General features: G+C 37.0%; 1 protein-coding gene across 1 annotated transcript in view; it reads left to right on the top strand.

The window, feature by feature from the left end:
• The window catches only part of cdkal1 (CDK5 regulatory subunit associated protein 1-like 1), a 262057-nt gene that overhangs the window by 148924 nt on the left and 99918 nt on the right, over window positions 1–13215 (top strand). Inside the window, exon 10 of the mRNA XM_023276824.3 lies at window positions 11154–11299. Coding sequence (XP_023132592.2) covers window positions 11154–11299 — 146 coding nt within the window. The remainder of the gene's footprint in view (window positions 1–11153; window positions 11300–13215) is intronic.

The raw sequence follows: 13215 nt of genomic DNA on the forward strand, positions 1-13215 counted from the left end.
GGCCGTTATTTACACCATCACAATGCTACTTGTTAGAGTTATGATCAATGCCATAAATGTGGTTGAATGTGATTCAGTCTCCATCAAAGTCTGCTAATGAAAGAGACTGATTCTTCTGATTTTACTTAGGATTTTTGACTTATTTATCAGTCCTCTTTTTACGCCCTACTTTTCCATAGAACTGCAGTTTTCGACCCTGATGAAAATAGTTCGGAAAAAGTCGAGGAGAAAGACATCAGCGTAGAATGTGAGGACACGAAGGGCAGAAACTGGGAGATTTTAACCTAGAAAACCGAAGTGAAACACAAAAGTTTCCTGAAAAAGTTCACAACAGATACTATGAATCAAACAATCGAGGATGATAGGGATCACAGATGAATGAAATGAGGGCAGAAATTTAAAAAGAAAAAGAAAAAAAGGGGGATGACGGCCCGGGGATAGAGACGAGGGGTACGAAGGAGCGAGAAAAGTGCTGTGGGAAGCAGCGATGGAGGTTGTAATTAAGCAGGGGTTAATGGAGGTGGCTAATTGTCCCCCACATGTATAGGTAGGCTTTCTGCTTGGCTACATTACAATTAAAAAACCACCCTCCTAATGATAGGGAATAACAATTAACTGATAATTAGAAATATAGCAGGAAGACACACCAGCTTGTGTGTGTATGTTAAGTCATTTCATATGCTAGCAGCCCTCTTATTGTTAACGTCCATGCCTTGAATTGAATTATATCTCTTTTGCTTTAATTCCTTAGTCAATTAACCTACATAAGGAGAGATAAGAATGGTCTTCTTTAACTTATCATTGTCTTTTGTTACTCCTGTCCCCTATTTACCCTTTATCCTATCCCCTCCTTTCTTTCCCCCTCTTTACTTCTTTTTCTAGTCCTACTTATTAAATTTCTTTATCATGTCAATGATTATTAGCTCAACATCTAACAGACAAACTATTCCAGAAAAAAAAGTCTGAAAGTTTTCCTTGAAGCTGTCTTGTTTTTATTCGTCTTTTCTCCCACTGATTCATATTTTACTCTTCCTGTTCTTCTTGTCATTGTTTTAACTTTGTTCATTTCCCTCCACCTTTAGCTTCTTGTTTTTCTCCTCCTTAATCACTCTCTTCTTTTCCCTCTCGTGTCCCATTCACACCGTGATGACGGTAATCACTCGACACTCGATGACGATGAATCTCCAAAGTGTATTTGTCCTTCATCTGAAGTAAAGGCCAGATGATATCCTGCTTACTTTTCCCCTGAACAACACCGGTACTTATATAACAGCATCATTCCGAATGGCTGTGATTGAAGCTGAAAAGGCCAAGTAACTTCTCCACTACCCCGTTAAAGATCAGCCTCTCTCACACGTTCTCACAGATCAACGCTTTCACTCTGTCGTCTTCTGTCACACAATTTCTTCCTCCGTGCAGCCTTTTTTTTTCTCTCTTTCTTTTTCCTGACAGCCTCATAGCACCATTTGCTGATTGGAGCAGTTAAAGGCCCAATCGCCCCTCATGGGCCACTTCTCTCTGACATTTTAGTTGATTGCATTGTGCTGTCACTGGTTCCTTTTTGAAGAGCTGCACATAAGAAATGTCTCTAACAATGCTGCTTTTTTTTGTTTTTCATTTTACCTTTATGTTTTTTTTCCTGCTTCCTCTTCTTCGGGCTTCATATTTTTTGAGCTCAGCATTCTTTCTGACTGGTATCTGATCATCTAAGGTATGTGTGCACGCTGATAGCTGTGCATGTGTGTGATTGAATCTATCATGGTAGCAGAAACAGCAAATGAGGTGTGAAAGTAGGCTCCTTGTACGCAGCAATCAGTCAGGCTAAGATGAATGAAACGGGAGTCGTCCATTAAACATCCCCCTCATCTCAGTTTGACCAACATCAGAAACATATTCATTCAGTCTCGCTGCAGTTTGTTCTTTGACACAGCTTTCAGTGAAAATAAAGAATGATCTGACTTTTCGTTTACTTAATATTTCACTGAAAACAATAAATCCCAACGTTCTAAATTTGAGAAGAAGAACATAACATCCTTCTTTATTCTTGTTTGTTGGTTTGCATCCAGTTTCAAGCAAACTTAACTTTTTCTTGCACAAATTACTTAAAAAACTGAGTGAGATTTATTTTTAAAAATGTTTTACTCCACCCAAACAAGACTTGTCCAATCAGATTCCACATGTAGCAACTGGTTCATTTCCATCCAAGGCCCCTTTTTAGATTTTTTTTTTATGAATTATATTATGTTGGTCCTTAAAGGTGATTATTGTCTGATGAACTATGAAACTGAACATAACCTGTAATATTTAATCATTTTATTTCATTGTTTGTTTCTATATAAATCTGACAAGAAAAACAAAATATACTTCTATAGTTTGTTGTTGTTCTAGCTCCAAGCCAGATTTTAAGCAAACTTAACTCTTATATGCACAAATTATTAAAATAACTGAGTGAGATTCAAGTCTTTTTGTACACACAAACCATACTTAAAACATGTCCAATTAGATTTTTTTTTCAGTATATATTATTCCCAGTGAGATACACAGTTTTCCTTTTTGTAGACACCATTCCACAATAGTTTAAAATGTAGTTTAAAGTAAAATATCATGTTTTCTGAAGCAAATTAGATTTTTATCTAATCAAAAATGCACAAATTTACTATAATTTCCACAACAGAATTCAAAATTTTGCATGAAATCAGGTTCCAGATTCTTGTTTCATTTTGTTGAAATATTAGAGTCAAATGTTTTTATACTCTCTACTTAAAATGTTTTAAAATTCAAGCTACAACTGATAAATGAACAAATACTTCTGTAAAAGCTTTTAGACTATAGAGAGGAATAATAAAATAAAAGTCTGGTGTATGTAAGTGTTGTTAAATAAAGATTTCTCGCTCAAAGGTTTTCTTTTGAAACCTATTTACAGGTGAAGCTTTTAAATAATAGATATCAACATTGAACCTCCCCAGTTTATTACTTACATTTGTCTACTATGCAGCGTAAACAATAATTCACAACTTTAACCAGAGAGTAGGTTTTGTATCTGTATTTTTCTTCTAGAATGAAAAGATTCTAAGAGATACTTCAGAGGCGACAGGCACAGTCCCACCACCATTTTTGATTCATGAAGCAATTTTTCAGGGTATCAAATATTAATTAAGATAATGATCACATAACATATAACAATACAGAGAAAGGCGTGAGCAGTTGTTCTCTGCTGGTTTAGAGTAGTTATTGAATAATGAATAATGTGGTTTTAGTCGTCATTTGAATGCATGGAAGGGTTAACATTTTGCAAAAACATTTTACCGTTATCCTAAAAATGCATCTGTTTATTGTTTTGTTGTATTGCTTCATGTTTTATTTATAAGTTAGCATTATTACTCCGCCAAGGAGCGGTGTAACTATGACAACAAGTGAACACTACGTCAGCTGCCTGCTGACGATCACATGATTGCAATCTTACTACAAATTGACCACTGCGGACTTATAGGGACTTATCCGTCGGAAATAATACAAGGAACAATTATTTAAATTTTTGTGGTGTTTCTGAGTCCCATCAATTCCCACCACCCGCTACATATTTAGGTCACATGATTCGGTATCCGTACATAACGTATACATGCACAACACATGCCTGTGCTCAGCGCAAGGTCATTTTGTTTGTGGGTAGATCTATATTAAATGGACACATTCTATGTTGCCATGGTTTCTGCCATGAATTTTTTCAAGATGTGAAATGATATGACTGAGCAGCCTTGGCGGAGTACTGCGCTCTCTGAGTGCTTTTCTTGGTCTGGATGTAGCAACCAGCTAATTTCCATCCATTTTAAAATTTTATTAGAATCAGCGTGTATCAGCCATGTGGATCCTTGAAGGATGCTGTTAAAGGTGATCATTTTCTAAAAACTATGAGGCTAAGCATGATCTCTAATCATTTTATACATTTTGTTTGGTTGCTTGTTTCCAGAAACTGCAAAATACCTGTAGCAAAATGAAAATTCTTTGAATTGGCTGATTTTTAAACCCTGAACACGTGCAGAAACATACTGAGACCATCTCCTACCTGCACACAAAAGCAGCCGTATTGAAGCTCACAGCCTCTCAAGCCATTTTCATTTTAATGAAGCCTTTGGGAGCCTCCTCACATTAGAGGCCTAATGTAGCATTGTGTGAGCGACCCAGACTGAATGAGCGCTCACTCTAAAGCTTTCCTGAAGCGCCTTTTAAATTATGACTCCTGACTTAATGCAGGGAATTATGTGTTCTGGGTTCTCATGTGGAATTAGGAGTTCTGAAAGATGAGGATTTAAATGCCAACTGACTGTGTGAAACTGTGCATCTCAGCAGTGATGTATGTTGTGGCTTTTAGACACATAAACAAGATGCAATAACATTTACTCACATACTGGTTTCATGCATATTGTGTCTTTGTTTGACTTATCATGCTGTTTGCATCCCCGAAAAGCAAACTTTGGTTTCAGCATTAAGAGCAAACGGTTGGAAAAATGACTAAATGCTTGAAAACATTACAGCACTATCATTTCTCCCAGCTCACAGCGTGATATTCAAATGCTACTCGTGCACTTAATTCCTATTTTACTGTGCAATACATGGATTTCATGTGTGCCGTGCGGGGTGCTGCAGGCTCTGTGAACCCTCCAGGGAAAATCAAGAGCAGCCTGAAGTGTTTGAAATGTTCAATACCGCTGGGATCTCAGTTGTTCTTTCTGCTACTGAATACAGTTCCATCAACTGTTTGTGTGTCAGTGCACACATATGGAGACGAGACCGACTGTCCTGGGAATCACTTGTAGAATCATTTTCTTTACAGACTCCCCAGAGTGAACCCTGCTAATATGTGTATACTTCAATGTATGTTTCAGAGGCCTTGTTACACATTATATGTGATACAGTACACTCCTAGTCATGTAGCCACTCAGATTTTAAGGACAACAAGCCTCAACTTTCAAACATTATCGCAAAAAAAGTAAAACATGTCTTTCTGTATTATTATTGTAATTAAACATTTTTCTTGCCTTGTGTAGCTCCTCCACATCAAGGCTGTTGTTGCATTTAGAGATTTATAGTGTTGGCATTTTAGCAATTTCAAGTGTACTTCATTTTGTTTTCTTTCTGTCTTCTTGCCAGTTTTGAGTTTGTTTTTATTTATTTTTAACAAGTGGTGACTTTTCTCGACTTCTTTCTTGTTTACAAAAGAAATAAATTGAATACAAGCCTTAAAATATTGCCATTATTTCTTAAATTCCACTTCTAATTCCTTCTCTGTAGTGCCAAACTTAGTTATTTGATCCCCAAGTGTTGTCAAGGCAAAGACATAGTGCTGCACTGTTTGGAGCAGAGTGCAATATATGAAAATATTATTCAGTGTGTATGTATGATGTTTAGGTTCTTTATTTCCAAATATCTACATAGAATCTCTATAGATGTTTTGACAGCAGTGTTGCTCTTTCTGTGTTTTCTCTGTAGTGTTCCAGGTGCAATCAGCCACCCATAAAATCAAAAACTGCACCTAGTTTAACCTTCTTGTGCAGCTATACAGCGCTCCAAACACTTCTGCAACACTCTCCCTGGAAGTCCGATTTTGTAAACGTGTCAAGCGTCATCTGTGATGCTGACTCTCAGAAACAGCGACTCTTCAAATTGAATTTCATTTTAGGAAAGAAAAGGAAACCACAGGGAGGTAATGTAGTGAGGAGGGCAGGTGCAGAGCGACTATTGTGTAGTTGTGGCCAAAAACCTTTGCATAATCACCACGCTGTGAACACTTTGGAGAACCCGCTTGCCATAGCTCAGGTCATTTTCACCAAATGTTCTCTCTCAGGCACATCAGGATATTGCAGTAGAAAACAAAGGGACTAATTCTTATGCACGTCTCTATGAATTCGGATGAAAGCAGGTTTTCCTGGTGCACTTTTGGTCCGACTTGTTCAGTCTTGGAAACTTCCACTGTAAAAACTGCACTTTCTTCCTCTGGTAGTAGCTGTGACCCACATCACCACAGATGATCATCAACATGATGTCTGCCTCATCCTGGACGTTTGCTGACACAAAATGTGACGTTTTCTACTCTGATCCACAAGGAAATCACAAATCCTCACAAAAACCTGTGTGACTCAAATCTTGCTATTGATAGCGCAGTGTAGCGTGGTTTCCTGATTTGTGTCAGTTACTGACATTTGACAAATAATGATTTATAATAAATACATCCAGTATTAAACAGGCCCAGACAGACTGTGTTACATCGAACTTCTCCTTTCTGGCCTGTTTTTACCACTTTTCTGAAATATTTCATTTTCTCTCTGTTTGAATCAAACCATGAATTCAGGCAGAAAAACAAAATTCTACAGAATTTTACTTGACTGTGGATGTGACTCATTTTGGATTTCACAGATTTTCTTCCAATATTATTTGTGCGACACTTCTAATTATTAACTTTTTGACCTTCCGAACAACACCAGCACAGATGATTTGATCCAGATCGATCCTGACTTTCTGCAGCCTCTTCAGGGAGAACCAGCCAGAAACATGTTTATTAACCCACAGTTTTCATCCTGCAACATGCACCAGTATGTGATGAAACTCACGCAGAAATCACATGTTTTGTGCCTCCAAATACTAAAAGCGAGGAGGGAGGGACTGATGAAGAGAGCAGAAAGCAGCAGAATATTCCAAAGGAATTTACAGCACCGAGCTCACAGCGAGACACATTTTTTGTCTTTACAAAGAGGGAAGTGGGAAGGCAGTGTGAAAGGATGCAGGCTGCTTGGAGCCAAATCATCTTTCATCTCCTATTTTTCTCTTTTTTCCTTATGTCGTCTTTTGAGGGCTATCTGATTTACAGGGAGCGATATCAGATCCTTTGAGCTAATCCAGTTAAGATAGATCCTCTCTGGTTTGTGTGTCTATTTGAGCCAATCAGCCGGAGATGAAAAGATTGCGCGTCTGTTTGTGGGAATGAGACATGGACTCGGTGGAAAACAGAACGAGCGGGGACTAGTTAGTGTCGCTTTAAAAGTGATTAAAACTAAAACAAATGAAAATAAAAAGAGAACACATGCATCTCCCCTCAATTGGTGTGTTTAGGCTTTATTGACTTGTGCTCATCACAGCATCATTTTCACTTTAGACTGTCAGTAGCAGTGAAAAAGCTTTAACTCCACAGGGATCTGTAGCTAGAGATCCATATCAGTGTGTAATGGCTGGGCGGTGGGATGCACATGATAAATGGCTTGTGTGAGTGAAAAGTCTTCCTCCTATAGGTTAATCCTCAGCTGTAATCAGGAGCGCCCTGCTAGTCAACCCAGCATGCCGTCTGTTGAGAGCCCATCTAACCCTGCAACATGCATTTATTCACCATCACTGACAGCGGATCTAATCACACTGGAGTAACATATTATATAGATAATACAAAGGCACGCCAGGATGCACTAAAAAATACCCTGCAAGGCTGGGCAATGTCATTTCCATTTAAGCACAAATCAACTCATTGTGCTTGGTGTAAAATGCACAGCACAACAAATGTTAATCCTGAGCAACTAGAAAGCTTCCACAGTTGTGTCATTTAGCAGGCTTTGAAAGGATTATGTTCAAATGTGCTCGTCGTGACCTGAACATGATAGCTTTCATCGATCAGACTCTACAGGTCAATTCTGCAAAACGGTATCAAATCTAAACTATGTCACTGAAGCCAAGTGCAAACTTAAATGCTTACAGTTTTCACTTAACCCTCTAAATCTCAAACTGGCAGTTTTTAGTCACTGTGAACTCACTTTTTACTACAATATAAAGTCATGCACCTCCATGAAGTGGATGTAGGAGAGAGAACTCACGTGTCTTTTGTGCAGTTATGCCGTAAGTCGAACTTCTATGAATTATTTTATATGAATTAAGAAAACCCGGAGTCAACATTTTTCCAAGAGCCCACAGGTGTTGCAGTGCACATTATATTTATTTTACTCCTTACATTTTTAGTTCGTTTCAGTACTTTTTTTGCTATCTCTGTGTAAACACTGCCTGCAGTTCCGCCGAGTAGTGGCTAAATTTTGGTCACGTGATTGTTGGTTGCAACTGATTAAGCTATGACTTCTTGTTTTTGCACAGGAACACAGATTGTTTTTGTTTATTATGAAATCTGGGGTAAACTGTCTTTTTTTTTTCTTTTTAGTAAATTTTCATATCAGATATGCAGTATAAATATCACAATTTTCACTGAAATTTGGTTCCCAACTAAGTGAAAACTTAAATTCTCACAGTTCTCACTTCACCCTCTGAATCCCAAACTGGCTGTTTGTTAGTCACTAATTTTTTTTTACTACAGTATAAAATCCTGCACCTCCATGAAAGTAGAAGTAGAAAGAACTCAAATGGGAAATAAATGGAAGTTGAATTTCTATTATTAATTTAACCTGGAAAAACCTGGAGCCAACTTTGTTCCAAGAGCCACAGACGTTGCAGTACACCTTTTACTTCTTACATTTTTTATTTGTCAACATACTTGTTCATACTTAAACACTGCCTGCAGTTCAGCTGAGTAGTCCCTAAATTTTTGTTACATGATTGTTGGTTGCAACTGATTACATTATGGCTTCTTGTTTTTGCACAGGAGCACAGATTTACCATCAAATTAGGTTCAATTTTTTGAAAATGTTCATATCAGTCACACAGAATAAACATGACAATTTTTAGCTCTTTAGTTAAAGAACCATCTGAAAGTTGATATTCAGTCAATGCTTTCTGTTTTTGTATTTTTCTAGCTTTGATAAATGGTGTAGTGTAATTGATTTTTGATGCCAGAGGTAAAAAGATCTCACTTTTGAAAGGCTCATAAAGACAAAAAACAGCACCTATGTGATTTTAGAAGTGCTCATGTAGTGCAAAACTGGTTGAGTGATTGTGATATTTTGCAGCTCTTCATTTTAAAGACCTTGAAAGCAGACATAAAGTATACTCAGTAAATTCTCTGCACAAAGTATCATTATTTCATTGATCTACTGTTCAGTCAAACGCTCAGGAACACATTTAAATCCGTGCTCCTGTACAGGTCTTTCTGTCTCACACTCACACGTGCAGCAGACTGATTTCTGTCACCAATCAAGCTCCATTTTTCAACCAAATTAATTCTTTCTAATTTGGAGCTTCCAGCGGTCAACCCCCCGCGGTGCTGCAACTGTGTGTGTGTGTGTGTGTGTGTGTGTGTGTGTGTGTGTGTGTGTGTGTGTGTGTGTGTGTGTGTGTGTGTGTGTGTGTGTGTGTGTGTGTGTGTGTGTGTGTGTGTGTGTGTGTGTGTGTGTGTGTGTGTGTGTGTGTGTGTGTGTGTGTGTGTGTGTGTGTGTGTGTGTGTCTGCGTATGAAGCCGAGAACGTTCTACAATAGATCCTAATTGAGAAGACGGACTGCAATCAGCACATTCTTGTAGGAAATCATTAAATCATTTCTTCCTCCCCTCTCCTTTTCTTTTTCTCCTTCTTGTGGTGATTAGCGTGGCGATGATAGCATCCTGATTATGTCCATCAGAAAAATCTGACATCTGCGCTCTCTCCACTTCGTTTACTGAGGAAATTAAAGAGAGAATGAAAGAAAAAACTAAAAACTTGCCAGCTCTCTGCTAATTAATCAGGCTGTTAAAATGCAGTTTTCGTGGTAAAAGTGTAGAATCTGCGACATTAATATGTACAAACCGCTGTCCAGTGTTTCAACTGGAAAATCCAGTTTTCATACATATACATTTTTTTCCAAACATCTCAATATAGTATCATATAATTAATGCCATTTAGCAGATAATATCCAGAATTTTGCTTTGTGATTTGAGCTATGACAAGTCTGCAAACTCATCTATTTCTATTATTATTATTATTTTTATCTTCTATTTTTACGATCTAATTGATTTTTAAACTTTACCCTTTGTTTATTCACTTATTTATGTTTTCATTCTAGTTATTTACTACTATTATTATCATTTTAGCATTGTGTTTATGGTTTTACCCTCTGTTTCTTATATTCCACTCATTCTGTTACTCAGGTGTGGCATTTTATTATTGTATATGGTATACTCATTTATTGTGAGAATCTTTTACTGTGTTTTTCCTGACTATCCTTCTTTTCTTTCTTGTCCAGTTTGTAAAGCACTTTGTAAACTCTGTTTTTAAAAAGTGCTACATATATAAAGATATTATTATTATTATTAATATTATTATTAAAATCAAGAGAGATTTCTTGAACAAAGCCTCCTGCCAGCTTCAGCCTTTAGTCTCTTTGTTTTTTTCACATTTTTAACAACTTTAATAGTAGAGTTATATACTTAAATCCTGCTTTTAGTATTATAGAAACTCCAGAAGCTACAGCACTCGGGTAATTGTATAAAAGGTACAAAGTGACTCACTGAGTTAATTATAGACTTGCTAAATCTTTTTTCCCTCCCGCTTCACCATTTTCATGTGAAATGGGGACCGACATGCTTCAGTAAAAGCTCTTGACTTTTCACACATAAAGGGCCCCTACTGGAGCAACCTTGACTCCTTGACCTTAAGATCTTTTTGGTGTATGCGCTGAATTCTCAGAGCCGCTTTTTCTTTTATTTTGATGATATAAAAAGGAGAAATGAAAAAAAATAAGAGAAAGCGGCAGTTTATTGTAGAAGGTCTGAAGTGAAAGGAGGCAGGAATGTTGATGGAACCTTCGTTTTATTCAGAGCCAGCAGCTATCATTCACCACAGATTCAGCTTCTACCACCTTTGGTACATTTCTATTGACTAAAACTTGCACTCGCATGAAAATAATTGTTGCGGTTAAATATTTTTGCTTTAAATTATTGACTCATGGACTTCTTCTTGTTAGGAATTTGTACCGTTTTGTCCACTATATTTGACAGGTTAATTGCAAATGTTTGCACTTACAATAATAATTAGTAGGATTTGTGCTGTGGTGCTTGAATATGTGTTTTACCATGTTATAGTTTTTAAGTTACACACAACCCCAATTAGTCTGTTGTCACTCATTCTGAGGACACAGATGAAAAACAGCAGTTTGGACTCAGATTTAAATGTGAAACATGTAGAAAAATCTGTGAATTTTACTGCTTTCACCTCCTTTTCTTACCACACAACCTTTTTTTTCCTTCCACTGGGTCTCATCAGGAGATGGCGAAGATTTTGAACCATCCGCGAGTCTACGCCTTCCTCCACGTTCCTGTGCAGTCGGCCTCAGACAGTGTTCTGATGGACATGAAGAGAGAGTATTGCATCGACGACTTCAAACGAGTGGTGGACTTCCTGAAGCAGAGGTAAGGCAGGACGTGGACTCCTCATGGGCTGCTGCAACCTTCAGTCGCATATGTTGTTGTCCGGATGTGTCTGTTTGTACACAAGTATACATTTATGCAACTACTTCTAGAAACTTTGAAAGCATACATTTCATCTTCACATGAATGCAGTTCAGTACAGTATACCAGTACTATAAAGGTATTGCAACACCCTGCAGTAAAAAGCACTATCCTGTATTTTATTAGAACGGATATTTAAAGAATCCCGCTGTTAAAATGAAGTTACATTTCCTCTGAGTTCCCTCCGTGTGAAACAGCAGGTGTCTGCGTGTCCACTCTCTGCAGCCATTTTGGGCTTACATGCTGCATGTTTCTCCACAAAGTCGACGCTTAAAGCACAATATGTCACTCTTTCACCTGTTCAATGGATTTAAAGAGCGACGGGTTAATGAATGTGATTAATAACACAAATACAAAACCTTCTAACAGACCTCTGCGCGTTTTCTAGCTTCCAAAGATGCATTTATTGGTGCAACGTTTTCAGTGCTGGACCTTCATTGAGAAAATAGTTTCCTTCTCAACGCAAATTAACCAGTTTGCATAAATACTTGTAGGTCTAGACCCAAATTGTCATTGCAACAGTCCTGAAGTATTTTCTTCCTAGAAGTACACCAACACTATGTGAATATTTTGAGGCAATATCAGTGTTTCTCTTTGCATTGTTGTTCACTCACATGTTTTATATAGAATGGAAAATATTCTGTATTCTTTTGGTGTTTCATTAATCTCTAGGGAAACAGGTACTGTTTGTAGAGTTTGTTCATTTGTGACTGATTCAGAGCAACTCATTATTTTAGATGTCTTCTGGCTTTGTACCAAACTATCTTCCTGATGAAGATCCAGCACTGAAACATTGCACCAATAAAGATACTTTTGCAAGTTAAACAGTGTGCAAATTTGTAGACATACTTGTACCTCTGCCATGCACCTGCCTCATGAAATAGATCTGTGAAGAGCTCCTTTAAGTTTAGTATCGTAATTACAACATGTCCTCAAATATAAGTCAAATGAGTGGGATTTATTTTGTGACATGCAACTTTTTTTTAATTACCATTTGTTGAAGTAATTAGGAACAATCTTGACTGTTTAATATGGCTTTAAATTTGTAGCACGAAGCTGCAGCAGCACCAGTTATAAAGATCAACTGATTCCTGCAGAAAGAGCAAACGTATTAAAATGTGCACTAAAATACTACTGAAACTGTCCTCAATTTATGGTTGGATATTAAAATATATGAACAAACTGTGGTACAGTAAGTCCCTCCAGTTGTTTTAGGGCTGCTTCTTTCAAGATAAATAAATCTTATGTTAATCCTACAGTTGGAATTTTGCAGTGTTACAGCAGCAAAGATAGTTCAAACATTTAAGGAGTGAAGTATAAAAATAAAATAAAATAAAATATACACAAGTACTAGTCCATTATTGCACAGATTTTTTTGATGAATAGAAATAAGGATAGAGTACTATTATTGCATGGATTGTACTTGGGTAGAAAGAAATAGAATGAATTCTAGTATGTGTAGAAAAATAGATATTGCACAGGATTTTTAAATTGCGAAATATTCGGAATTCACATGATATTGTACCAATATATATTTTAATGTCCTCCACATTCTTACATTAAAATTGTTAAAATATTTTACTATATTTAGTTTTAAAGAAGGACAGATTCTTAGTTGCATGTTGTGTCGTATTGATACAATATTTTCCCTGATGTAGTGGATTTTTTGGTATCATTTCAGTATAATGGCAGCTGTCACATGAAAGGCATGATTTTGGAATCGTGATAATTTAATTTTCTGAAGATTTTCTTTCATTTGACTCTTATCAAAGCAAAACAAACCATGATACGCTGTGTCAGATGTGAACTGTATGATG

Source organism: Amphiprion ocellaris, chromosome 9, assembly GCF_022539595.1.
Source record: "Amphiprion ocellaris isolate individual 3 ecotype Okinawa chromosome 9, ASM2253959v1, whole genome shotgun sequence".
Taxonomy (NCBI): domain Eukaryota; kingdom Metazoa; phylum Chordata; class Actinopteri; family Pomacentridae; genus Amphiprion; species Amphiprion ocellaris.